This window comes from Arvicola amphibius, chromosome 18 (genome assembly GCF_903992535.2).
Source record: "Arvicola amphibius chromosome 18, mArvAmp1.2, whole genome shotgun sequence".
Classification (NCBI taxonomy): domain Eukaryota; kingdom Metazoa; phylum Chordata; class Mammalia; order Rodentia; family Cricetidae; genus Arvicola; species Arvicola amphibius.
Genome location: NC_052064.1, coordinates 12,729,188 through 12,754,470, shown reverse-complemented (window position 1 = coordinate 12,754,470; position 25,283 = coordinate 12,729,188). Strand labels below are relative to the sequence as shown.

The following is a 25,283-nucleotide window of genomic DNA, read 5'->3' as shown; positions in this document are numbered from 1 at the left end:
GCAAAATAATCAATCAATCAAGCAATCATCAATCAATCAATAAACAGATGAATAAATAAACAAAGTCACCACCCGTGCCAGACAATTTATCAAAAATAGTTCATCCAAGAATTCTTCTCCTTGTATTGTTAAGGGTCACATAATATAAACATGAAAATAATCTACCGGATCCTATGCGGCGAGGACAGCCTTTTGTAAAATCAAGTCCGACCCCAGGGAAACTTCACTGTGCACACAGCATGACTAAATGCCATTTAGGGATTACATCATGTTACAATTTTATCCAAATGAAACACCTCAGAATGTTTAGAAATGTCGATTACTGAGCACTTAGGAAAAGTATAAATGAAAAATATGTGACATGAATGTAGATGTTTAGGAATATTTATGTCTGCATGTAATAATAATTTACGAGATGAAGACCATGGTCTTGAAAGAGAAAAAGAATGGGTCTATGGGAGGGTTGAGGGGGGAAGAGGAAAGGGGGAAAGGACCTAAATACATTATAATCTCAAAAAAATAAATATTTTAAAATTTATAAAAGACTAAAAAGGTGGGGGAAAGTGTGTGACATGAATACATTAGTAATTTTTCCTTACTGAGAAGTTGAAGCTATATTAGAAGTATTATCCTTTGTATTTTTGTAACTAACCACTTCATTTTTAAAATAATGAAACGATTCTCCTGTTTCAGAAGCAATTTCTGAGGAGGAAAAGCTTTCCTAGAAACATAAATTAAAAGGGTGTTTTCCAAGTCACCTTTCACATGGCCTCGTTTCCAGGCACTAGGTACAAGGTACGCCTAGAATGAGAGCCCACCCTTTCTCACCCCACCGGGTCACTGTGCTAGCAGGGGGTTCTTCCACCTTTAAGTCCCAAATTTCATGAGACAGGGTGATACTGCTGAAAACTCTAGCCAGGTTGTCTGTGAACTTCCTTTTTATCCCTTATGATTTTTCCCCACCCAAGAAGTCACTGTAGGCAAGCAGAGCAACCTCTGAGCAAGGTGATCAGAGTAACAAGGTGATCCCATAAGCACAGTAGTGACGTAACTACACCACCGCTGTGAGAAGCACAGATGTGCACAAACAGGCGGGGTCGGAACCACCCCTAGTCAGCCACGAGCTGAAGTCCAGGAGAGTGAGATTTATGGGACAGGTGGTGATGTAGGTGTGTCTTCTATCTATCTGATGATTTCATTGGATAATTAATAAAGAAACTGCCTGGCCCATCTGATAGACCGGCCCTTAGGTGGGTGGAGTAGACAGAACAGGAAGAAGGAAGTGAGGTAGATGGCTCAGTCAGATGCTACGCCTCTCCTAAGTTAGACAGACCGCCATGCCTCTCCTCAGAGAGAAGCCAGATGCGATGAAGCTCCAGCCCAAGATGGATGCACACTAGAATCTACCTGGTAAGGCACCACTTTGTGGTGCTACACAGATTATTAGATATGGGTTAGTCAAGATGTGAGTAAGAGGCTGAAAATAATGGGCCAGGCAGTATTTAAAAGAATACAGTTTGTGTGCTGATATTTCGCGTGTAAAGCTATGCATGCGAGAGCAGGGCGGCGGGAAACTGGCCCACAGCTCCCCCCCCCTACAGAATGGCGCCCACGTGGATAAATGAATCTGCAGAAAGCTTGAGAAAGCTTGGGAAAGAATAGAGTAAAGCTCTATTTTTTGGGTCTGGCAAGCAAGCACTCTCATCTAAGAGAGGCTTCCTGACTCAGCTTTAGCTGCAAAACCCTGCAGCTCTTTTAAGAAGTCCTGCCACGAAACACTTAAAAGGTGTTGATGAAAAGCTGAATGCATGTTTTTTGGTTTTCAGCTGTAGCAAGAAAAAAGTTGTGCTGTTTTAAAATGCCGGCTTTCTGGGCCGTCCTGCCAGGGCAAACTCTGACTCTTTCAAGCAGGCAGTCCTGACTATGGAGCTTTTGATTGTTGTTTAACACTGTTGCAGCTTGCTTGCTGGCAGGGACCTTGAACGGCCACAGAGTTGTGGTGATAAACATGGCTACAGCCCGTACCTCAGCCACAAGGCTGGAATCGTAGAAAGCTAAGGAATGGGCTGGATCTAGCTGTCAAAGCCACGGCTTTAATCCTACTTATATTGCTTGGTAAATTAAAGACTCGTGTGGTCAGAAAAAGAGAAATATACAGTAAGAAAGATTCAAAGACAAAGAAAACCTCTAAATGGTTTACAGTGTGTTAAAATTATATGCAGGCTAAAGGTTAAAGTTCTTAAAAAACAAACAAAGAAAAAAGAAAGAGAGTAGTTTGTGGTAGTACACACCTTTAATCCCAACACTTGGGAGGCAGAGGTAGATTGACCTCTGTGACTTCAAGGTGTGGTAGCACACACCTTTAATCCGAATGCCTGGGAGGCAGAGACAGACAGATCTCTGTGAGTTCAAGGTGTTGTAGAGCACACCTTTAATCCCAGCACTTGGGAAGCAGAGGCAAATGGATCTCTGAGAGTTCAAGGACAGCCTGGTCTACAGAGTTATCCCAGGACAAAGATATAAAAAGAACCTGTCTCAAAAAGTAAAAATAAAAGAACCAGAAGTTAAAGTAAAGCCACATAAAGATGGAAAATACACAGAAAATCTTGATACTGTATGCTATTATTCTCTTTTTGAATTGTTTGAATGCTGGGGAAGAAGCAACAGCTGCTAAAAGATATTTGTTTATAAATACTGCTGAACTAATTCAACATAGATATTTTGAAAATACCTTGACTTCAGGATTTGGATCTAAGGACATGATGCTTTGGAAAGAAGTTTCTTTTGTTTTTACAGAAAATGAAACCCTGTGGATTGCTTCTATCCCAATATGGTATGACAGACCACGGCCTCCTGAAAGGTTGCTGTGAACACCTTCAGAAAATTACTTCACCCAACTGATGACTGAGATGAACCTGGCACACAGGTTACACCATGAAAGATCTGATTAACAGCGTCCCCATTCAGCAGGAAGCAGTTTGGAGAGAAATAACTGCGCCCATGTTCCCAAATATTGTTTATAAATGTTCTTTTACATTTAAAGGGGGATATGATATAGATATGAATAATTTGCATTGATATGGATTTTGCTTTAGTGATTTAAAATTAAGGTTAATTTTGTTATATGTATATGTATTTCTGATACTGATTAAGGTATTGTGATTGTGTAGTTCATTTTAAAAATGTAATGTATATAGGTTGTTAATGGATAATCATCAATAATAGTAAAGCTTATAGTCATGTTAGTTAGATTTTCTAGGTATATAGAGATATATTTCAGTTAGATAGGCATTCCTAATATCTTTCAAAGACTACAGAATATTCCACTTAAATGTTTTAATAACTTAAGGCTTTTCATGACAATGAGACACATCAGCTCCTGGCAGCACCAATCTACTTCAAAAGGAAGATGGGCATCGAAGAGGCTCCTTATGGAGTTTGATAGCCATTTGGGCAAGAAACTGCTCTTGCCTGGACTGTTGGCATAAACTGGACACAAAGAACCCACAGAAAGAGGACTGCTGAACTTGTCTAATTTTGGGGTTCCTGATTCAAGAAAGAGTCTGCAAGACATTCTGCAGGACAGAGCAGATAGTGACTGAACTGCCTTTGAAATTTCCTGCTTCATGGAAATGTCTGCTGGATACTTATGGGCCTGTAGGCCGAAGATGAATGCCCCAATGGTACAAAAGAACTTTGGGTGACTGCCCAGGCAGCGAGATGTCTCTGTCATTTCTAGAGTTTTGGAAGTAGCTTACTTCTTGTTCACCTAGGTAATATTATATCCTTCTGGAGTCTTTGATGGAGTTGAAGAATAAATAGATAGTTATAGTTTTCCTTAGTTATGATACAAGATAAAGTAGATATAAATATTGTAACTGTAATTCTTACTTGATAACTGTTTTGTTATATGTAATTTTACTATGTTAAAGTGAAAGCTTTTCTTTTTTGTTTAAACAGAAAAAGGGGAAATGATGTAGGTGTGTCTTCTATCTATCTGATGATTTCATTGGATAATTAATAAAGAAACTGCCTGGCCCATCTGATAGACCGGCCCTTAGGTGGGTGGAGTAGACAGAACAGGAAGAAGGAAGTGAGGTAGATGGCTCAGTCAGATGCTACGCCTCTCCTAAGTTAGACAGACCGCCATGCCTCTCCTCAGAGAGAAGCCAGATGCGATGAAGCTCCAGCCCAAGATGGATGCACACTAGAATCTACCTGGTAAGGCACCACTTTGTGGTGCTACACAGATTATTAGATATGGGTTAGTCAAGATGTGAGTAAGAGCCTGAAAATAATGGGCCAGGCAGTATTTAAAAGAATACAATTTGTGTGTTGTTATTTCGGGGTATAAGCTAGCCGGTGGCTGGGAGCTGGGCAGGATGAAAAGCAGGCTTGCCAGCAGCTCCTCACTACAAGGTGGGACTGAGCAGAGCATGTCACACGAGCCACTGGAGGCAAACTGAACTTCTTCCACGTTATGGAAAAACACTGGGACCGAAGTGCTTTCTGTTTTTGAAAAACTCACTGTGACATCATGTGGAGAATTGGACAAAGGCAGGCAAGAATTAGAACATAGCAAGGCAGACAGAGCCATGTGTGTGTGAGGAAGACTGTAGACACAGGTTGTAGCTGGGGCACAAGAAGGCTGGATTCTCAGAGGGAGCTCAGCATCGAGGAAAGGTGCCAAAAGAACAAGTCAACAGAAGAGAACCCAGCTCTGGATTCCATTCCTATTACTTTCAGTCCGTGCTGTTTCTCTTTGAGATCTTTTTCCTGGTGCGCTTTCATGACAGATGTCACTTAAGATGTCACTCGAGAGTTTGTTGATTGAAAAGGCGTAGTAAGACATAGACATGTATGATCCACAAGGCCTCTTTTATCTCTCAAACATTATGATTCCAGATTTCAGGACGCTCCATCAGCCACAAGCAGGAGAAACTGGACCTTTTAGCCTAGGAGATCCACACCCCACACGTCTGTCCTGAGTTAGCACAGTGGGCTAACTGCCAGCGACACAGATGAAATAGCAGCTAGCCTCTCCCTCCTCTGTTCTTCTCCCCTCTGAAGAGCTTGCCCGCTGACTGGGTGCTGATCCTCTCACCAAGACCTGACCACCTCCCAAAGCCTCTGCCTCCCAACACCATTAGGGCAAGAGTCATGATGGCCCAGTTGATGTTGAAGGACGTATGTGCTCAGACCGTAGCACTGTCCCCGCCCTTATACATAGGTCCCTTGTGTCCTTAAAGAGGTCAGAAACAATTCATGTCTAGGTGATGGAGAAATGAAGCAATACGAGACATGATAGTGTTGGAAAAAGGACCACAGCGTAAAATATGACGTAACATACAGTGTCCCTGAAAAAAAAAAAAAACAACCTCATGTTTTGCTGGTGGAAATGAATGGGTCGTGACAGCCCTAACCTGAGCTGTGGATTAATCCACAGATGGACTCACACTTTGAAGACATGCTTGGGGAGGATGGGAATCTTAAGGAGTGGGGACTAATGGAAAAAAACGGGAGGTGAGGGAAGTCAAGTCGCTGGAAGCGCTGGGAGCTGGGAGCGGACCATTGAAGCGTATCTTGGCCTTGACCCTCCCCTCCCCGTGTGTCTGTGTTTGTCCCTCTATCTGCCATCTCCTGGCCTTCAGGAGGTGAGCAGCCCATCTTCCTCATGCCCTCTGGCTACCATAATTTCCACGTTTCCTCTGTTCTAAAGCAACTGCTCCAACTAGACTTGAAATAAAATCTCTGAAACTGGGTAGGAATCGATGGGACAATTCCTCCCTTTACAAGCTTTCTCTCAGGTACTTGTCGCAGCAAAGGAAAATAGGTGAGCTGAACGCACACACTTGACTGTTGCTCATCAGAAGGCAGTTCTTCTAGCTTCCAGAAGTCACCTGACAGTTTCTTCCCAAGCTAGGTCAAACTTCAGCAACTGAATCATTTCTTTATTGACAGCTGACTCAAACCCCTCTCCCCTCATACTGTGTCCACAGCTTGTCTAGTTAACACCTCTCACACTGGTCCAGCAGTGTTTGTATTTAGACTTCACAGAACACTGGGAAAGGTTAGAATGACATAAATGCATGCGTTCTGTCTGCTGAACGGCTAGAGAATTCTGTAAGGGGAGCTTATTTCACTAGAGGCCAATGAGAAAGCCAACTCTGCAGTTTGCTGCAAAACATAGGGTGTACAGGATCTAAGGAACTCAGAAAATACACAAGACTTTCCTTGGGTGAATGTTACAACGGAAATATGACATTCTGCTGTTGGCACAGGATTTTTGCAAGCTCTCTGAATATCATGAAGGTAGGAGGAAAAGTATATAAATTTTACATTACTCAAAGCTACTATAAAAATTTCCAGCTCAAACCATTATTTGTTCCATTAACAGAATGGAAGTCAACTTAGGTAAACTACAGGTTATTTAAGAATACAACGTAGGGGGCTGGAGAGATGGCTCAGTGGTTAAGAGCGCTGCCTGCTCTTCCAAAGGTCCTGAGTTCAATTCCCAGCAACCACATGGTGGCTCACAACCATCTGTAATGGTGTCTGGTACCCTCTTCTGGCCTGCAGGCATACACACAGATAGAATATTGTATACATAATAAATAAATAAATATTAAAAAAAGAATACAACGTAGTTTCCAGGACCCAAGACAACTACCAAAGATTCCCTAAATGCCCCTATTAGTATTTACATGCCCATTTCCAAGGAAAAAAGTCAACAGCATGTACCAGAGACTTAGAACCCAGGTGTCATCATGCAAAGCCCTGGGTCTAACCTCTAGCCTTAAGTAAAAAGAAGATTCCAAATGTTGAAGCAACTTTGTAAGCCCAGAACTATCAATCTATTTTCAAGGTATTTCTTTTTCGGGTAGTCCTAGGAACTGAACACGGGACTTCATGATTGCTAGGCGAACACTCTGTCACTGAGCTACAGCCTCGTCCTTCTCAGCATTTCCCCACCTGCGTGGAAACTGAGTCGTAAGTCTTGGAGTAGTTTGGTTTGGTAAGAATTCAACACTGCTTGGCTGAGGTGACCTAAAGGTTGAATCTTAGCACTAATTAAGCTGTCTTTCCCAATCAGGTGTGTAGCATACAAATCCTCCCGATAGTCTGTTCACGTGCCCGCTCTCATCTCAGTCCTTATGAAGCAGATTTCAAAAGCATGAGAAAAACTGAAGTGTAAAAGCCTCTTCACCGCATTTAGACTTTTTGTGGTCTCAGATTCCTGCAGCCAACCACGAGACTGTAATACTTCACGTCATCACAAGAGGAAGTGGGGTGAGGAAAGCACTGTAAGTTATTTTGAGAAAGTCAGAGAGACCACATTCACACAGCCTTGAATGTAGCACACTGTCATAGCTATTCTATTATTGCGGTCATTGATCTCTTATTGCGCTTAATTTAGAAATTAAACTTTATCAGGGAGATGTATGCATATGAAGACATAACATATGCAGATTTCTGTACTATCCGTTAGCGTGGCCTGCATGGCGACCATTGCTGCTTGACAAAGGTCCAGCGTTTCAACATTGCAGACCCTTCTCCAGCCCCTGTTTACTTTCAGTTTTAGTGATTCTCACTATTAATGCCTTTCCCTTTAGGAAATTTTGTTCAGGCTTTCGTAAAGGATGAAAATGTGTACAATGGTAGCCCTCTCTAAACAAAATAATTCTTAGGAAAAAAAAATCCCCATCATTTTGGAATCAAGAATCCCATCGTGCCCTCCTAATTAAACCAAGAACAGGAAAGCTAGAGATTTACTAGACACACCTGATCCCAAAGATGAAATACCTACAATCCAGATCCAGAGCCTGAGGCCATTAAAGCAAGGGTTCAGTTAATAAACATAGAGAATACAGAGAAATCAGAACGGTAGGGTACAATGGGAAAAAAGACTACGACTTCAGGATCTTCCCTTTGTGAGTTTTATGAAGGGAACAGGCCCATATGGTAAGACTAGGAGATTGTAGTATAGTGTCTGTTTCCCAGAAGTCTTTTTCCAAGGTCAGGCATTTGGATAAGGATCTCCACACTCTTGGGAGCTTGAGGAAAGTTTCTGCTTGAGAAAGCAGTCAGAATTTGCAGCCCTTCATTAACATAAGGCTGGTGCCTGCGGTGCCTATTCTCAAGGTCAGTGCTAGATTCTCCAACCCCTGACCTCAGCTAGACTCCAGCTCACCTGCCCCAGGTCTCGGGTTTAATACTACGTTAAAAGTATAAGAGATGTAGTCTTTTTTCAATTTGGTGCTGTTAGCAGTCGTCCTGATTCACCCTCAGATCTTGTCCTATCTTCCTTCTCCCTAACCCCCACTCCTCCCACTCCCCCCACTCCCCCACCCCCACCTCGCCGAAACAGGTCTCTGGCAAAGGGTGGTTCTGAATCCACAGGAACAACTCACTGGCAAAGGAAGGGATCTGCTATCATGAGAGCTAAGGAAGGGATCTGCTACCATGAGAGCTAAGGAAGGGATCTGCTATCATGAGAGCTAAGGAAGGGATCTGCTATCATGAGAGCTAAGGAAGGGATCTGCTATCATGAGAGCTTCCTCACAACCCACTTGCTCACGGACTCGCCTTTGGACTCTGACACACAATATTCTCTACCTCTTCCTGGTTTTGAGGATGAACTCTTGCACCTGTCTTAATCACACATTTCCTGAGCCCAGGATCTCATGCCTTCTCACAAATCCTTTCTAACCAACCTGGGTATCCTTTCCTTGGTCCCATTTCTCCATTCCCGGATTTGCTCCTAAAGAGCCTAACCTGTGACAACATACAAAACACAACAGCTGGCATTTACTACTGCTAAAATCTACTGAAATCCCATCTTTTGCAACTTATTTGAGAATGATGATGTTCTTCTAGTTTCTCAGGTCAAATCGTCCTAGAATCTTCTCTTTTACCTACGTTCAATCTGCCACAGCCTCTCATGATGAGCCGAGTTTACCATTGAAGGGCCTGATGAGATTCCTGTGCTTCTTCCTGAAACTTTATGAGGTTTTTTTTTTTTTTATTTCAGAGATCACCTCTCATTTTCTACATACCTCTGCCAACACTTGCACTGGTTACTCTAATGTTTGTATCATCTTCTGCTGCTCCCTACAAAGATGAGCTGGCGTTTACCCACTCCACCACCTAGACGGCTAAACACCGTAGTGCACCCTTAGTAAGACCCCATAAAGAATTACTTTAGGTCAGTGATTTGTGCATGCTTCTAGCACAGTCAGTACCACAAACGATACTTACTTTCATTAGTAATGTTTTGCGGGATGTTTCCTACACTTGCAAAGGTGTCTGTCATTTCTCCAAACACCAGCATCATAAGCGGGAGTGCAACTCCATGGATAATAGCAGCGAGAGTTCCCACCAGCATGTACAACCTGTCCAGCCAACCTGCATAGCGAAACTGGAGAGAGAAGAAAACAAGGGCATGGACATCGGGCATTTCCATGAACGTTTTCCTCTACCTCCAAATCCCTTCCAAATCCAAATGGTTTTTTTTCAGACAACTAGCTACTAGTTCAAGCTACTCTCCTGCCTTAGCCTCTTTGCCCTCTACCCTATTACTACAATAGCTTAAGAAAAAAATGAGCATTTGATTCATTTATTAAGTTTTGTCTTAATTCTTCATAGTAGAATAATCTGTCTTGTCTTTTTTATATGCGCGAATTATAAAAGTTGTTAGTGAGCTGATAGCAGAGATATCATAACTCTTGCTCCAGTATCAAAGAGTAGAGACCACTTCATGGGAAAAAATTCTGAATGCCAAAGGTCTCCTTGAAGACAATACTGAGGAAGCACTGTACTACTTTTTAAAATCATTTTTTGATTAAAGGTCTGTTGTACAATGGTATTATTATAGCTGAAAATAATTCAACATATGTGTAACAGAAAAGCACTTACTTGAATGACTGACTATTTCCCGAGAACATTTCTCTAAGAGTTGAATATGATCACAATGAACGCACTGCAGATTCCCCGAGAACATTTCTCTAAGGGTTGACTATAATCACAATGAACGCACTGCAGATTCCCCAAGAACATTTCTCTAAGAGTCAAATACGATCACAGTGAGTGTACTGCAGATTTCCCGAGAACATTTCTCTAAGAGTTGAATACGATCACAGTGAACGACTACTGCAGATTAATGCCAGTTCTCTAGTCACTAGCAAGACACAAGAAGCAAAGCAAGGCTTATCTGGATCCAAGCAGTGATGAAGGATGAACAGCATAAGAAAGAGTAAGCGAGCCCAGGGTCTGTCTAGGCGGCCGTTCACAACTGTGAATAACTCAAGAAACTGGTGCAGAACTGAAGGGGATAAAAAAGCAAAAGAAAATGAAAATACAAAGTACCAAGGCTAGAGTATGCAGACAACCCCTGAGAAAATGGCTGTCACGTGATGTGCCATTTAGCTACAGGTAGCGCGTTTGTGCTAATGGGAGGGAAACTGGGTAAAAAGTCTAAGCAGGAAATGAGGAAGCTTGAAGAATAGGGATCAGGTGACAGCACCAAGCTGGCTGGGAGCCTACAGACAGATTCGGAAGCAGATGGTTGTCATGTGTCTACATGTAGCTATAGTCAGGAGCTTTCTAATACAGGGAGGAAATTGGGTAAACAGTCTTAGCTCTAGGCAGGAAATGTAAACAGAAGAAAAGACCAGGGATCTAGGAACACAAAAACACAGAAACCAAGATTTTAAAGCTTATATTTACTTCAGAGTGAAACAGAAACTAATCCGAAAGACACTTAACGGTACTAAGTGAGGATAAGCATTGAAAGGACACGTGGAAAACCAAGGAGTAAAAGAGCTCTAGCTAGTACTTAAAGGTACTCCACATAGCAGGAGCCTAAACGAAAACAAGTTTTGTGAAACAATTATTGAAACCTAAGGCTTGGAGTAAAAAAAAAAAATACATTAAATGTTATAGTTCTTAGGCATTTGCCTTTAAATTACATCTTGCTACTAAAAACGTAACCAAATGAGATTAAGTCTAGGTTAATGGCATAACTTTCAAAACATCATCTTCTTTGCAAATTAAACCCTTAAGGAAAGACTAGTGACTGGGTATAGTTCATGTTTGGTTGAACCACAGCTAAGGGTTGCCAATGCATTCTTTATTTTATCTAAGCAACTGTCTTCTTCCTTAAAAATATAGAGGAATAATCAGGCAGAAAGTATCCTTTTTAGGTTTTGTTTTTGTTTCATTTTGTTTCTCAAGACAGGGTTGCTCTGTGTAGCCCTGGCTGTCCTGGAACTAGCTTCGTAGACAAGGCTGGTCTCAAACTCACAGGGATCTGCCTGCCTCTACCTCGCGAGTGCTGGGATTACAAGCATGCACCACCAGTGCCTGGGTGAAATTATCTTTTTGTAAAAAAAAGAATCTATTAAATACACCAAATATAAGACTCTTCAGAATAAGAAGGGAATGTAATTGATAGGCAAAAAGTTCACTCATTGCCACCATCCTCGGTATTCCACCTCCAGAATCAAAACAAGGGAGGTGATGTGTACACATATTTCCTGACTATTTAACTAAATGACAGATACAAGCTACAGAGCATATACCAAAGATACCTAACTTCAGAAAGCTTAAAGAACAGGAGAAAGACAAAGCATAAAGCACCAGCAGTGTACACTCTGCATGCTTTGGCAGCAAGAGTAAAGAACAGACATCAAATTGAGCCAATGATCATTTTCTCCCCTCTGGAAATCCATCATAGGATAAATGGCACTGCCTTCTAGTTTTGATGGACGAGCAGATGTTCAGAAGCAAGGTGGGAGGTGTTCTAGCCAGAAAGAAGAGCAAGCAGAAGCAAGAGAGATTCCGATAGGCTTTGAGAAGATTAAAGTTGCTCAAGTTTGAGGTTTGATATATGAAAGTACAAAAATAAAGCACATTAACTACTAGGTACCCTTCATGGAGATAAGGAAAACTCGAAGAGTCGAGTATTTGAAATGGAGAGCAGGGAAGTCTTCTGAGCATGGTCTGCATTCTTTTTTTTAATATTTATTTAATATGTATACAATATTTTGTCTCTGTGTATGCCTGAAGGCCAGAAGAGGGCACCAGACCTCATTACAGACGGTTGGGAGCCACCATGTAGTTGCTGGGAATTGAACTCAGGATCTTTGGAAGAGCAGGTAATGCTCTTAACCACTGAGCCATCTCTCCAGCCCCATGGTTTGCATTCTTATCCGGGAAGTAAAACATCACCATCTGAGGCAGAGCTTTATAGTGACAGACATAAGCGTGGATTAGGTCATGTAGAAAGACTAAGGGATGTGTGGACTAAAGACAAATCAGGAAACAAAGCAACAGAAATAGGCGGTTAACTTTTCTTGACCTTAGGATAAAAAGAGGAAAAGAAAAGGTAACTAGCAGAATGTGGTGCAAATGATGCCCTAAGTTTACAGGTAAGCCAGACAAAGAGACAAGTGGTGAAAACATAGGAAGTCAGCAGGGGTAAAAGCCTACGAAATAAAGGAAGTAATTGTGTCAGGAACCCGAGAGAGGGTCTCAGCTGTAGAAAACAAAATTAGTAAATGAAGCAAGATTCTTTCTCCTTTCTCGTTGCTAGGGGAAGTGTATACATGCTGTCACCACCACGTTCAACAAGTAATCAGAGATCACCTTAAACAGGTGGGGAATACCATAACATTTGATGTCTTTAGAGTCCTGAGTCCTAAGGGATACAAAGTTCCCCTAGTTAATATTTTTACTAAAAATGTTTCTTATATAGCCGGGCGGTGGTGGCGCAGGCCTTTAATCCCAGCACTCGGGAAGCAGAGGCAGGCGAATCTCTGAGTTCGAGGCCAGCCTGGTCTACAAGAGCTAGTTCCAGGACAGGCTCTAGAAACTACAGGGAAACCCTGTCTCGAAAAACCAAAAAAAAAAAAAAATGTTTCTTATGAATGCAATAAAACATTTAGATGTAACATCTATATAGAAAAAGGCAAGCATGGAAAACTAAATCTAATGACGTCACAAGGAAGTGACATAACCACATAAGCAAGTGGGGCGTTCTATTTGCCATTGGTTCATCCCTTTCAGGCCATTCTAAAGAGAAAACAACAAATGGTGTCACAAGGAAGTGACATAACCAGATAAGCAGGTGGGACGTTCTATATATAGGCCACTGGTTCATCCCTTTCAGGCCATTCTAAAGATGATGTCACCAACTGTCTTATTTTGAACAAATCAACCATAAAACTAAAAATTATTAGATAATTTGGAAAGTTCAATATAAAAATTATAGTATTAAGGAAGTATTGCTCATTTTGCTAAATAGGGAAAATATATTTTACAGGAAAAGTTTTACAGAAAACCCGTTGAAATTAATAAAATGAGAAGGCTACATATGAAACACCATGAAACTTGTGGATGTAACTGCAACATGACAAGGCAGCATGTTAATCATCATTGGCAATACATGATGTGTGTATGAGTCTGAAGTCTCCTATTCTACCCTTTTATATTAGAAATTTTACATAGTAAAGCTTGGCAAAGAGAAGATGGTTTACAAAGCATGGAGAGAGGTATTTTTCTTCATCTCAGACTGGAATGAATAAGCTAAGACTGAATTCTGCAACAGAGACAGAAAGATAAGTCAGCTTTCTCTCATTTCTTTGTGACTTCTGGAAGAAAGGATGAGATTTGGGGAAAGGAGTAACAAAACATTGAGCAGAATGAAAACTTCCATCAAATGTCTCAAATTCACAACGTTTTAGGAAAGAGATTGGGGGTGTGCAAGTAGAGGGTCTCTTATTAACCTTGAGTCTCACAGGGAACACTGCAGAGAGGGGGCAGAAGATTGGAGGAGCCAGAGGACCAGGAAATCTGCTGGGAGGGTGTGTCTCCTAGAAATTACAGGGAGACTTTACCCATGATAACTCAATAAGACTTGCCCAAACAAGACCTGAACGAGGACACAACCAATAAACATGCTAAGATGAATGGAAAAAGTCCCATGGGGGCCTCACCTCCAGGCAAAGAACTCAGGGGGACTAAGAACTGCTGAGAGAAGGAGAATAAGTCTTTCTCAGGGATGAACCCCTAATTGAGTATCCAATACTAAGTGGTCAGTCCTGAAATCATATACATGCAAACAATACTAAACGGGCTCAGCAGGTTGCATTAACATATTGATGTATATATAAACAGATACTATAAAGAGGAGGCCAGGGACTTAAGGGGCTGGCATGCAGAGTTGGAAAGGGAATGGGGGGACATTATGCAATTATAAATTAAAGAATTTGAGCCTCAGTTTTGGTACTTATGAAAATAAAAAAAATCACACAGATGTTACAAAGATTACAATGCAATGCAGAAATTTTTATCAAGAAGGTAGTATGAGGCATAAAACACCCCATCACTGTAATTGGTTTGCGAACATAACCACAAGAATTTACGGTCAAAAAATAGGCAGACAACGTTGTAACATATCAGAACTGGATAAAGGTATTAACTGGGTACAGTTGAGGGATTTTAAAATAAAAAAAAGAAGATGGAAAATAGTTGGTTAGAGGCTGACAGAAAAGCAAGAGAAAGTAAACCATGAGCACAAAATGCAGGTAACTGGTGTTGAAAGTTGAAGGCTAATCATCCCAGGGAAACATGGCTAGTACAGGCAGGAGCACAGTTTAGATAAGAGTTACAGTGTGCTTACCAGTGTGACCTTACTGTGACCCCTGGGTTAGAGAGGAAGTTCAGTGGGTTCATTCACTCATTCAACCATTGAAACTTGTTCAACAAGACACAAGAAGATTCGCATTTGGTTCTAAGTACTGGCAATAAGGATGGATAACATATGTCACCTGTCCTTAAAAAGCTTAAACTGTGTGCAGCTGGTAATTAGAAATTGATATGTCGCTATCTGCTCAGTATCTAGGTAACTATTAAGTCTCTAGACACTGTTCTAGACCTTTGAGGAGCCAAAGAGAACGAAACGTAAAAACACCCCACTCTCATGAACACACATTCAGGAAGAAGTGTCAGAAGTGAGGAAGTGGTTAAGCATTTAGAGGCTAAAACTTCAAACTCAGAGAGGGACTGTCAGGGTCAGTGAGTTCAGACTGGCAGCTCAGGGAACACCTCCCTGAGACAAGACCTCAGTAACAAGAAGGATGCGGTTTATCGTGTGGGTATCAAAGCATTCAGAAGAGCATATGCAAAGATGCTTGAGTGGATATGTTTGGCATACATGCAAAGTTGCTTGGGTAGACAGGAGTTTGGTGTCCATTAAAGAACGAACACTACAGTAAGAACAGAGAGGGCAGAATCTCTTTCTATGATTAATTCATTAATAAGACAAGTCATGCCATAAGTGATTTGTATATTAGAAAGCAGCTTGGTTTTTGCTCCCAAATTCCCCTTCAGTAGAAAGGAAAGAGCATTACCAGCCTGAAGTAGAGAAGAAAAGCATTACAACATCTGAAGGAAGGGGCTGACGTGATCTCCTGTGACTCTGACAAGCAGGGCTTGAGAAGTATAAAACCGGAGCATGGACGCTGTAGCAAAGAGTGGCTGGGAGGATAAAGCCTTGCCAGGAACGAGAGACGAAGGAGGTTACTCCTAACACGTGTACGATCTAGCCCTGGGACCCTGTCTGTGAATATGCTCTTTTTAACATTGTCTGACATGATGAAATGGACCACAAGTGTTATGGATTTGGGAAGATTATCCTGGGGCACGCAGGTAGACCCTCTGTAATCACAGAGATGCTTCTAAGGCAGGAGGGTGAGTGACTCGAGGAGGGGGCACAGTAATGTAAGTGCCCCCTAGAAATGCAAAATGGGAAGGAAAACGCAATATTAGGGACTTCCATAAGGAATGAAATCCCCCTGACGCCTTGATTTAAGTTCACTTCAGAACCAGAAGAGCATTAAGTTTATCTTAAGCCGATCTAACGGTGTCTTCTGAAGCAGCGCGGCAGAATGAATGCAGGGCCAATAGAGAGATAATAAAGGAGCAACTCTTCTCCGAAGGAACCAGACACTGTAACTGAAACTGATATATTTGATCATGACATTATAGACAGAAGTTTTCTTGATGTGAGATTTCCCTCTGTATGCTGTAATTACCACCGATAAATAAAAGAACTGCTTTGGGCCTATAGCAGAGCTATAGGGGTACAGGCCTAGGCTGGGGGGGGGGGGGAACTAAGCTGAATGCTGGGAGAAAGGAGGTGGAGACAGAAGCCATGGAGCCACCGCCAGAGACAGATGGGCTGAAACTTTGCTGGTTGGCCATGACCTCGTGGTGATGCACAGATTAATGGAGATGGGTTAAATTAAGATGTAAGAGTTAGCCAATAAGAAGCTAGAGCTAATGGGCCAAGCAGTGGTTTAAATAATACAGTTTCTGGGTGATTATTTCGGGGCTGAGCTGATGAGCAGCCGGGAACCAACAAGCGGCCTCCGCCAACACTTTCTTAGAAGGAGAGGGCCCAGGCCCTCACCCATAAGTATAATTGACAAACGCGGAGTATGAGTGGGGATGTTGTAGCTGAGTCAAAGAATACCGAGTCTGAGGTAACAAGGTTACTAAAACAGAAGGGTGGCTGGAGTCGGTAAGTGAAGCTGAAAGGGAGGCAGGGTGTCAACTGGAAAAGAATATCCCTGTAAGTGAGCAGAAGACAGACGTGAGAAAGAGCATTCTGCACAAGGATCAAACATAATTTGGAGCCGGGCGGTGGTGGCGCATGCCTTTAATCCCAGCACTTGGGAGGCAGAGGCAGGCGGATCTCTGTGAGTTCGAAACCAGCCTGGTCTACAAGAGCTAGGTCCAGGACAGGCTCTAAAGCTGCAGAGAAACCCTGTCTTGAAAAACACACAAAAAAAAAAAAACCAAAAAAAAAAAAAAAAAAATTTGGAAATGTCTGTGTAGCAGATGAATGCCAGCCTCGTCCATGACTCAGGGGATAAAGCGTGAGGAACTGCTAAAAGGCGAAGGTGACCCTGGGAAGAAACCACACCGTATCATCCCAGAAACAGTTTGGTGGCCAGTGACTAGGACAGTGTCTAGGACAGATGGAGTTTTCAAATGCCCACCGAACTGAGTAAGTGGTAGGAAGAGAAATCAAATTCTAAGACATTCAAGCTGATTGTCAACAAAAGCTGAAGAGACTTGTCATTCTAGCAAAACCCCATTCAGAGAATGAGGATGTGGAAGAAGAAGGATGACGAGATCTATATTTGGCCTAGGAAAAGGCAAACGAGGTAGGAACCGAAGTTCAAGTAAAGTGACGCGTGGTAAGAACTGGCCAGGAGTGGTGGCTCACACCTATGATCGGTTACTTCTAAGGAAAAAGAAATATAAGTTAATTTCAAGGCTGCTTGGACAACACAGCAAGACTCTGCCTAAACAAACACGCCAAAAAAAAAAAAAAAAAAAAAAACAAAAAAACAAAAAACAAAACTGTGTATCAGCGTTAACGTGAAAAACAGGAGGGAACAAATCCAAGTTCACATAGGTTTGTGAGGTGGTTAATGTCACAAAGGTCAAGGAATGGTTATTCATATGACAATAAAAGTCACACAATGAATAAGAGGATCAGGAATGGAAAGGAAGACACTAAGCCAGGTGGCAAAGTCTTCAATGACCAGATGGTCAGAAGATAAGAGCACTAACAAAGGACTCTTCAGCCTCAGAAAGGTTACATTTTAACCAATCGTAAGCTGTCATAAACAACTAGAGTTTTTAAAAGTAATAGTCTACACGCAGACCTGGGCCAAAGTTGGGCCCTCCACTATAATAGTTACGTAACTGTGACTCGGAGTTCAGCGCTTAACTTCTTAGTGTGCGTTTAGCTCAGGAATGCATCAGGGCAAGAGGAGCTCACACAGCACAGGTTGAAATCAAACAGCGCACGGAAGGTACTGGTTCCGGACACGGACGGCATCGTCTATTTAGTGCAATAGTGGCTAATGTGATGCCTTACGGAGAAGGCTTAGAGTAAAATCTGCCATCATGATAGTGGCGTGTGTAATCTCTGAGGCCTTCACTTCAGGGGAACTGCAGACTGCTTTCGCTTTCACGTGTCCAGTTTCCCCACTTGACTGCAAGTTTATTCTACGTTTGTGTTTCCGTGAAGACTAAAATTAGGCCTGACATAAAGGGAAACCTCGTATAAAATTTTGAGGGAGTTATTTTCTTTGTAACTATTCTCTCAAGACTCCTAAATTCCCCTACTAAAACATAAATTAACTCGGGAAGCAGAAAGAGTTCAGAAATGTCTAGAAAGAACTACTTAGATGGTTGGTACTTGGTTGCCGTCTAGAACGTGGATCTGGGAAAGTTCCATCATTGCAACTGGTTAAACCGTGGCCAGTTTGCAGTGTGGATTACGCTGAATGACTTGCTTTCCTCGTGAAGCTGCAATTTTGGTGCCTACTTGATGGAAAGTTCTTTCATGCTCAGCCCCCAGTGAAAACCTTAGCACTGTGGCTGAAGTAGTCACCGACAGAAAGCACTGTGCATCTGCTGTGACCTTGGCCCTGTGGCTGAAGTAGTCCCCGACAGAAAGCCCTGTGCATTGCTGTAACCTTGGCACTGTGGCTGAAGCAGTCACCAACAGAAAGCCCTGTGCTTCTGTTATTACCGCTTCCAAGTCCCTGCTGAGGACGTGGGTGTATGGAGTAGATAACGCCAGGAGCCTATGCCTGATTTCTTCTGAACCTTGCACCAAGTGTCTTTTGTCATTACTAATCTTGCTTTGCATTCTTCTGCTAATAAATCTTAGCTGTGGCTTTTCAGAGAGGTAGTGTCATAGCCAACGAGGTTTATCTCAGATGGAATTATTGCTAACTGAGTACTTTTTAGTTGTGAGTAGGACATTATTTTGTGTCTGAGTCATCTTAATAAGTCATTAGACTCGGGCTCTTTGAAATCCTCAATACACACAGTTTACTCCTACCTAGAAACTACTAATAAGCATTGCAATAGTATTAGAATTTTACCCTAGAAATTTTTGGTTATATTCCTATGTTTATACTTTTTTTTTTATAGCAGTTAGGGTCTGATTTTCTACATCAACTCTTTGGGACAAGAGAAAGATACCTGTATTGGCTAATTTTGGTTGGCTTCATATCCAAAAAGAGGGAACCAAACTGTAGCACTGTCTCCATTGGATTGCCCTATGACCATATCTGTAGGGCAATTTCTTGATTGATATTTGATATAGGAAGACTTGGCCCACTGCGAGAGGCACCATCCCTAGGCAGGTGGGCCTGGGCTATGTAAGAAAAGTATGTGAGGTAGAAGCAAGCCAGTAAGCAACTTTCCACCATGGCTTCTGTTTCAAGTTCCTACCATGTCTTCTATCAGTGATAAACTATAACCTGAAATATGAAGGAAATCCTTTCTTCCACATGTTGCTTTTTATCAATGTAACTAGAACAACACGAAAGACACACGGCACTTCTTCAAAAGGCTTATAATACTTTCCCTTCATCCTCACCCTATAGGTATTTGGGGGCAAGAAAATGCTTAAGGATGAAATGAGCTTGTATGGGAAGCAATTGTAACAATGTCTGGTACATACTGCTGTACATGTGAGATTATCACGATTCACATGCAAACTCTTTGTGTGTATGTGTCTCTGTATGTATCCCCCCTCTCTTTCTCTCTCTCAGTGTGGCTTGAATTCAATATCGATAGCACTAACTCTGTATAGTAGTGAGGGGACATTTTCTGAAATATAAAAATTTTAAGTCTTCAAGGAATTATAACCTATAAACTAGAATAAGTAAAACTACAGTGTTAAAGATACAGCTTTCTGGTAGTGTATGCTTAGCATACACAGAAGCCCTGAGTGGATTCCTGGCACCAAAACGGGACAACAACAAAAACCCAAACGATGAGACAGAACTATGTTCATATCAAAGTAAATTTACAAATTAACTTTCAAAAATGAGTCCAGCATAAAAGTTTAGCATAAGCGTTTCTTCCTGTGCAAGAATATAAGAATGAAATCTTTTAAAAGAAGAATAAAATCTAAAACAAAAAGCTGTCATTTGGTGATTCGAGAATTATTTCTGTGATGACCTGCGTGGTATGCTGGTATCCTCAGCACCCAAGAGGACACAGGAGGGTCACGGATTCAAGGTTATCCTCAACTACACAGGGAGCTAGAAGCCAAGATACTTGAGCCCAGGGAGTTAGAGGCCAAGATACTTGAGCCCTTGTCTCAAAATAAAACCACCAGCAACAATAACGACAAGGGCAGAAAGAGGAGTGGAGATGTGTCACCAAAGGAGCCATGCAAGAACAAATGTAAGCAGAAGAAGGCGTAGATGGTCTAAGATAACCAGTCTTCAGTTCAAATCAGAAAACTGTTTTCCTACCTAAATCTATTTTTTATATTGAATGTACAAAGACACCGTTTCCATGGCACCTTTCCAGCCCTCCATATTTCATAAAACATCTCCTATGGATGGTTGAACTATTAAGAGAGCTGCAAGATTCAAATGGTTGCACACTCTCCCGGGTTCCGAGGCCTGGAACAGTTCAGGTATGTTTGCATGGAACCTTAGAAAAAAGGAAGTGATCCAGGAAATAGAGATAATTTTTTTAAAAGGCCACACTTATAAAATTCCTGTCATATGAGCTTTTAAAAGGCTTCCAAACAACTAGCATGCAACCAGAAAAACTAAATAGCTATGTAATTTGTTCAAGTTTTACATTTTTCAGCCATTCGGCACAGACAGAAGAATAATGGCATATGCCAAATCATCATAATAAATAAGCCATTGCTACTTTTTATTATTGTTAACTATTTGGGACTTTGACCCTGCCAGGGTGTGAGGAGCATTAAAAATGTCACGCAATGTAGCCATCTCCCATTTTCAGATGGCAAAAGGAAAGATGTCTATGGAGGCCATAGATCATAACTCATAAGGATAATACTGAAGCTGCGGCAAGAAGGTGTGTCTGCTAAGCCACAAGGGGAGCCTACAGAAGTCACAATCCAGATGCCAAACTATAAACAGCCTTCCTTTGAAACACAGGAGAACTCCAGTCTACCTTGACCTCCACATTACTACCGTCTCCAAGGAAATCCTAAACTAATAAATTATTTCTTTTCTAGGGGACAGAAGGAGGAGATACATTTGAAAGTATTGTAGTAAGAAATTCAAAACTCACCATTGTAAACACACTGACCACTGGTTTCTTTTCTTTCTTCTCCTTTTTACTGAAAATACAGAAGAATAATTACACAAAACTTTAAAGATTATGTCAAACCTTAAATTAGTAAATCAATTTACAGAGATTTTGCTAAACGACAAGACAAAATCTGTGTCTATATTAGTCAATAAAAACTTAATAGTATGACATGAGGTTTAAATGTAAATATGTTTGCATATATCTTAGAAACCAGTGTGGTTACTGGTGAAAACTTGGATCTTTATACCTTAGATATTTATTAATTTCCACGATGTGTATACACACACACACACACACACACACACTTTTTACAATGAGAAAAACACACACTAGCAGTAATGTTTTGCTTTTTTATTCCAATTACAAAATTCTTCATGCTTTTAGTATTGATTGCCTTGTCACGTGAGTAACTGTAGCACTAGGCCTCCCATCTATCGATGGAATATTATCCTTTCCTAATAGAGCAAAGTGATGATCAGACGCTGAGCACACTAGCCTAAGAAACAGAATAATTAAATCAGCCTCAGAGAAAATCTCATTGTGAAAGGGGAATGTGCAGCACTAAATGAACCATTATGGAAAGAAATGGAGTCTAGAAACGATGCTCTGTAAACAGGCAGAAAGCTGTCCTCGGACATCAAGGCTCAGTTCACATTTTGAACCCCGATTCAGATGACTCCCTACCTCATTTTCAGTATACGTAGCTGCCTCCTAGGATGAAAAGTAAACTCGCCATACAGTTTCATTATTTCTGTGTAGAACGGAAAGCCTTACTTTTACATGCGTTTTTAAGTTCAAAAAGTAAATTTGCCTTCTCTCTTCTTTTGACAAAAGAGTGTTCAAAAGACTCAGTGCCTTTCTTAATCGCTCTCCACTTTATTTTTCAGACCCTCACTGAATTTGGGTCTTAGACTAATCAACAATAATCAACAGTCTAATTTGTTTAGACTGTGGGTCCGCAACCTTGGGGTCCCAGGCACAGATGACATGCCTCGCTTTTTCAATGTGGGTTTTTGTAGCTAGAACTCGAGTCCTTATGTTTGCATGGCGAGTGCATTTTACAGAAGGAACCATCACCCCAGTGCTAAAAGGAAAGTCTTTCTAAAGGAAAAGGTCAGAGGTAATTTGCATTTGGTTTGATTTAGATGGACAATGGACGTACCCCACATAAACATCTTCATGTTTGGTTTCACCCCATTCTCTCTACAGGCACATTCAGTATCCCGGAACCCAGCAAGAGACGAGAACAATACCCACAAACAGCCCAGTTTTAGTTCTACACCTTTTATGCTCCCATTCTCTGAAATCCATGCTATTTGGAAAGGTTATACTAATATCCCAGGCACTGAGTAAGCATCCCCCACACAATGTGTAAACAATTCTGAGGAAGGCAAACTTTTTCTCTCAGGCATGAGAAGACTGCAGAAGAATGAAATCCCCACAGTTGGAACAAAACCCAAGATTTAAACTTCCGAGTCACAGGGCCGAGCTCCACACTGTAAGATACTTCTCAGACTCTTAGGAGATTGTATGGATTGAAGATGTACTTTTACAACATTTCTCAGCCCTAGGCTATTCCCCCATCAGCACAGTCTTTACAGAGGTATTAACCATTATTTTAGAGCACTTGTGTAGAGTGCGCAGGGCCTTGGTTTTGAACAATACCATGGAACAAGCAAAAAACAACAAATAACATTTTGGGAAGAATGTATGTAAATGCATATAATCCAGGCAGTACTATTATTAGTTCACCATTTTCTGTCAACCAAACTGTCAAGGTTAGTCTATAATTGACCTAGATTCATAAATTGCTAATATTCGACTATTTATCCATACAAAGTGTATGTGTTATAAATTGTTAAGATTCTGCAAAACTATTAAGCTGAAAATAGTAGAAATATTAGTGGAATATTCAGATATTCCACTATCATTATCATACCTAAGAAACTTAGCCTCAATGCTAAGATGACTTCGAATCCACCCCACAAAGTTCTCAAGTGTGTTCTCTGTCTTCACTGAATTCTGACTTAGCACTCACACAACACATTTGCTGCTCACGTTTCTTTAGTATCTCCTAAATAGAATCCCCCTTTTGTTGTGACACTGGTTTTTCTTAAGGGATAGCTGTCCTGTGGTTGTATGTGCTTCAGATGGAGGTGTGTGGTGAGCAATGGTATTTAGAAACCAGATATGTCACTAGGAGAGCTTGTTTCTAATCTCCCTTCTGATGGACTGAAAAGGAAGAGTTTTAAACCAGCACATTTCAATGTGTTTGGTGGGTTCATCAGGCAGTCAGTTCTTGGTCTCAGATGGTATATGATGGCATTCTAAGGTGTGTGTTAAGGGATACTTGGGACCTGCTTGGCTAAGACATAGTTGTGGGAATGCTAGGCAGGCTAACAATGAGTATACTATAGGGGCTGAAGACTGCCTAGGATAATTTGTGAGCAGGTTCTAGACCAGCAACATTCCTACCTCTCCCTATCCTTGAAGTTCTAATCAGTTAATCAGCCTTTGGAGAATTCTGAATGCAAGACATAGCTTCTTTCTTTCTGTGGTAATACAACCATTTTATATAAAAACAGCTATTGGGAGCTAAACAAAATGTAACATTTGCCTCTCTTCCTTTTGCCACAAACAGGAGATATCTACAGAGTTTCTTTATCAGAAGCAAAATAATGGACCACAGCAAAGACCCAAGCAGCATACGGCACAGGTGCACGAGCGATCAACAGTGCTCATAAAGCTGAGGTTATAAAACTAAAAGGGTGTGAGCGGTGGCCGGCCTGGAGCCTGAACAGGAGCCTCCTTTGTCACACACACACCTGAAGGGCTGCTCCAAGCAGAGGAGTTCCTTCCAGGGACTGGTTTATGTTTCTGAAGGCTGAAATACCAACCACTAATCATTTAGGGCAGTCCCGGAGGCTACAAACTAATTGCTCAAATGTACAAGACATGTTAAGTATGAAAGTGAAACAATCCGGCTACCTCTTTTTGCCCATCTTCGAGTTCTTGTCTGCTCTTCCGTTCAGGTCCTCTTCAAGCTCCATCACAACCTGGGGAGAAAACACAGTTCATCAGCTAAATACATGTCCGCGGGGGCCCAGAGCCTAGGCTGACCTCACTGCCCCGCGGAGCCCAGCGGTGAGGAGGAGCCCCACCCTAATGCTCCTGGTCTGGGTCTGGAGTAACTCAGCCCCCGATCCGGGGAACGCTAGAGTCACTCACGTGGACCGTGTTATGGACTCTGAATCCTGCCGCCCCTCCTGCCCGGTCCCCTCGGCCCCAGTGCGCTCCTTCACCAGCCGGCGGCTTGGAGCTGGGCAGCAGGATCCACCGTCCCGGGATGGCGCCAAAACACCGCCTGGGGCTTCCGGAGCAACTTGGAGATGTGGCCGCCACTTGTTCCCAACGGACTTTCGAGGCCCATACCTCCCCCGTACCAGGCTCAGGCATCCAGAGCAAGGAACCCTTTCTGGGAACTGCCTACCTCACGAGTCTCTACCTCCGCTTTCCTTCGCGAAGTCCGCCAAGACGTGGAATTTGGAAGATGCGACCCTGAGTGTAGCGGAGCCTGGAAAGATGGGGACAGCGGCTCCTGGAAACCGCTGCTTGAGTGTGCTTGGGCTTTCTGAGGACAGGAGAGTACATTTGGTGTGCTCAAGCTACGCCCAGACACAGTCCCGCCCAGTCAGCGAGCATGACCTGGAGGTTAACCAGCTCCCGGCCCAGCTTGACTCAAGGATTATTGCAGGAGAAATTGCAAAACAGGTTGGATTTCTAGACGAAATGCGCAGCCTGGGCTCCCCTCACAAAGGTGGAGTTGACAAACTCATATCCCAGGAATCATCAGAGGCACACTTATAAGAGTCGCTTCTCTACATGGCCACACACTCGTCCATATTTGGAGTTAGTTGTGTATAGATCTGCACTTGGCTCTCTGCTCATGGAAACTTAAAGAACACATTCTATGCGTAATATCCGATAAATAATGCAGACCCTGCCCAATCACTAAAATTTCCCTTCCTTGAAAAGAATCCCTGTGCGGAAGATGTTATTTAGTACATTTCATAGTTTCTCAGGTATACCTGTTTATCTTTTATCAA

General features: G+C 42.0%; 1 protein-coding gene across 1 annotated transcript in view; it reads right to left on the bottom strand.

Annotated features, from left to right (window-relative positions):
- LOC119803921 (ATP-dependent translocase ABCB1) overlaps nucleotides 1-24,835 on the bottom strand; it is a 72,669-nt gene extending 47,834 nt beyond the window's left edge. The window contains exons 1-4 of the mRNA XM_038315404.1: nucleotides 24,668-24,835; nucleotides 24,166-24,233; nucleotides 21,157-21,205; nucleotides 9,259-9,418 (exon numbers count right to left, since the gene is read on the bottom strand). Of these exons, the coding sequence (XP_038171332.1) occupies nucleotides 9,259-9,418; nucleotides 21,157-21,205; nucleotides 24,166-24,227 (271 nt within the window). The 5' untranslated portion in view covers nucleotides 24,228-24,233; nucleotides 24,668-24,835. The remainder of the gene's footprint in view (nucleotides 1-9,258; nucleotides 9,419-21,156; nucleotides 21,206-24,165; nucleotides 24,234-24,667) is intronic.
- Between the last annotated feature and the right edge of the window lie 448 nt (nucleotides 24,836-25,283).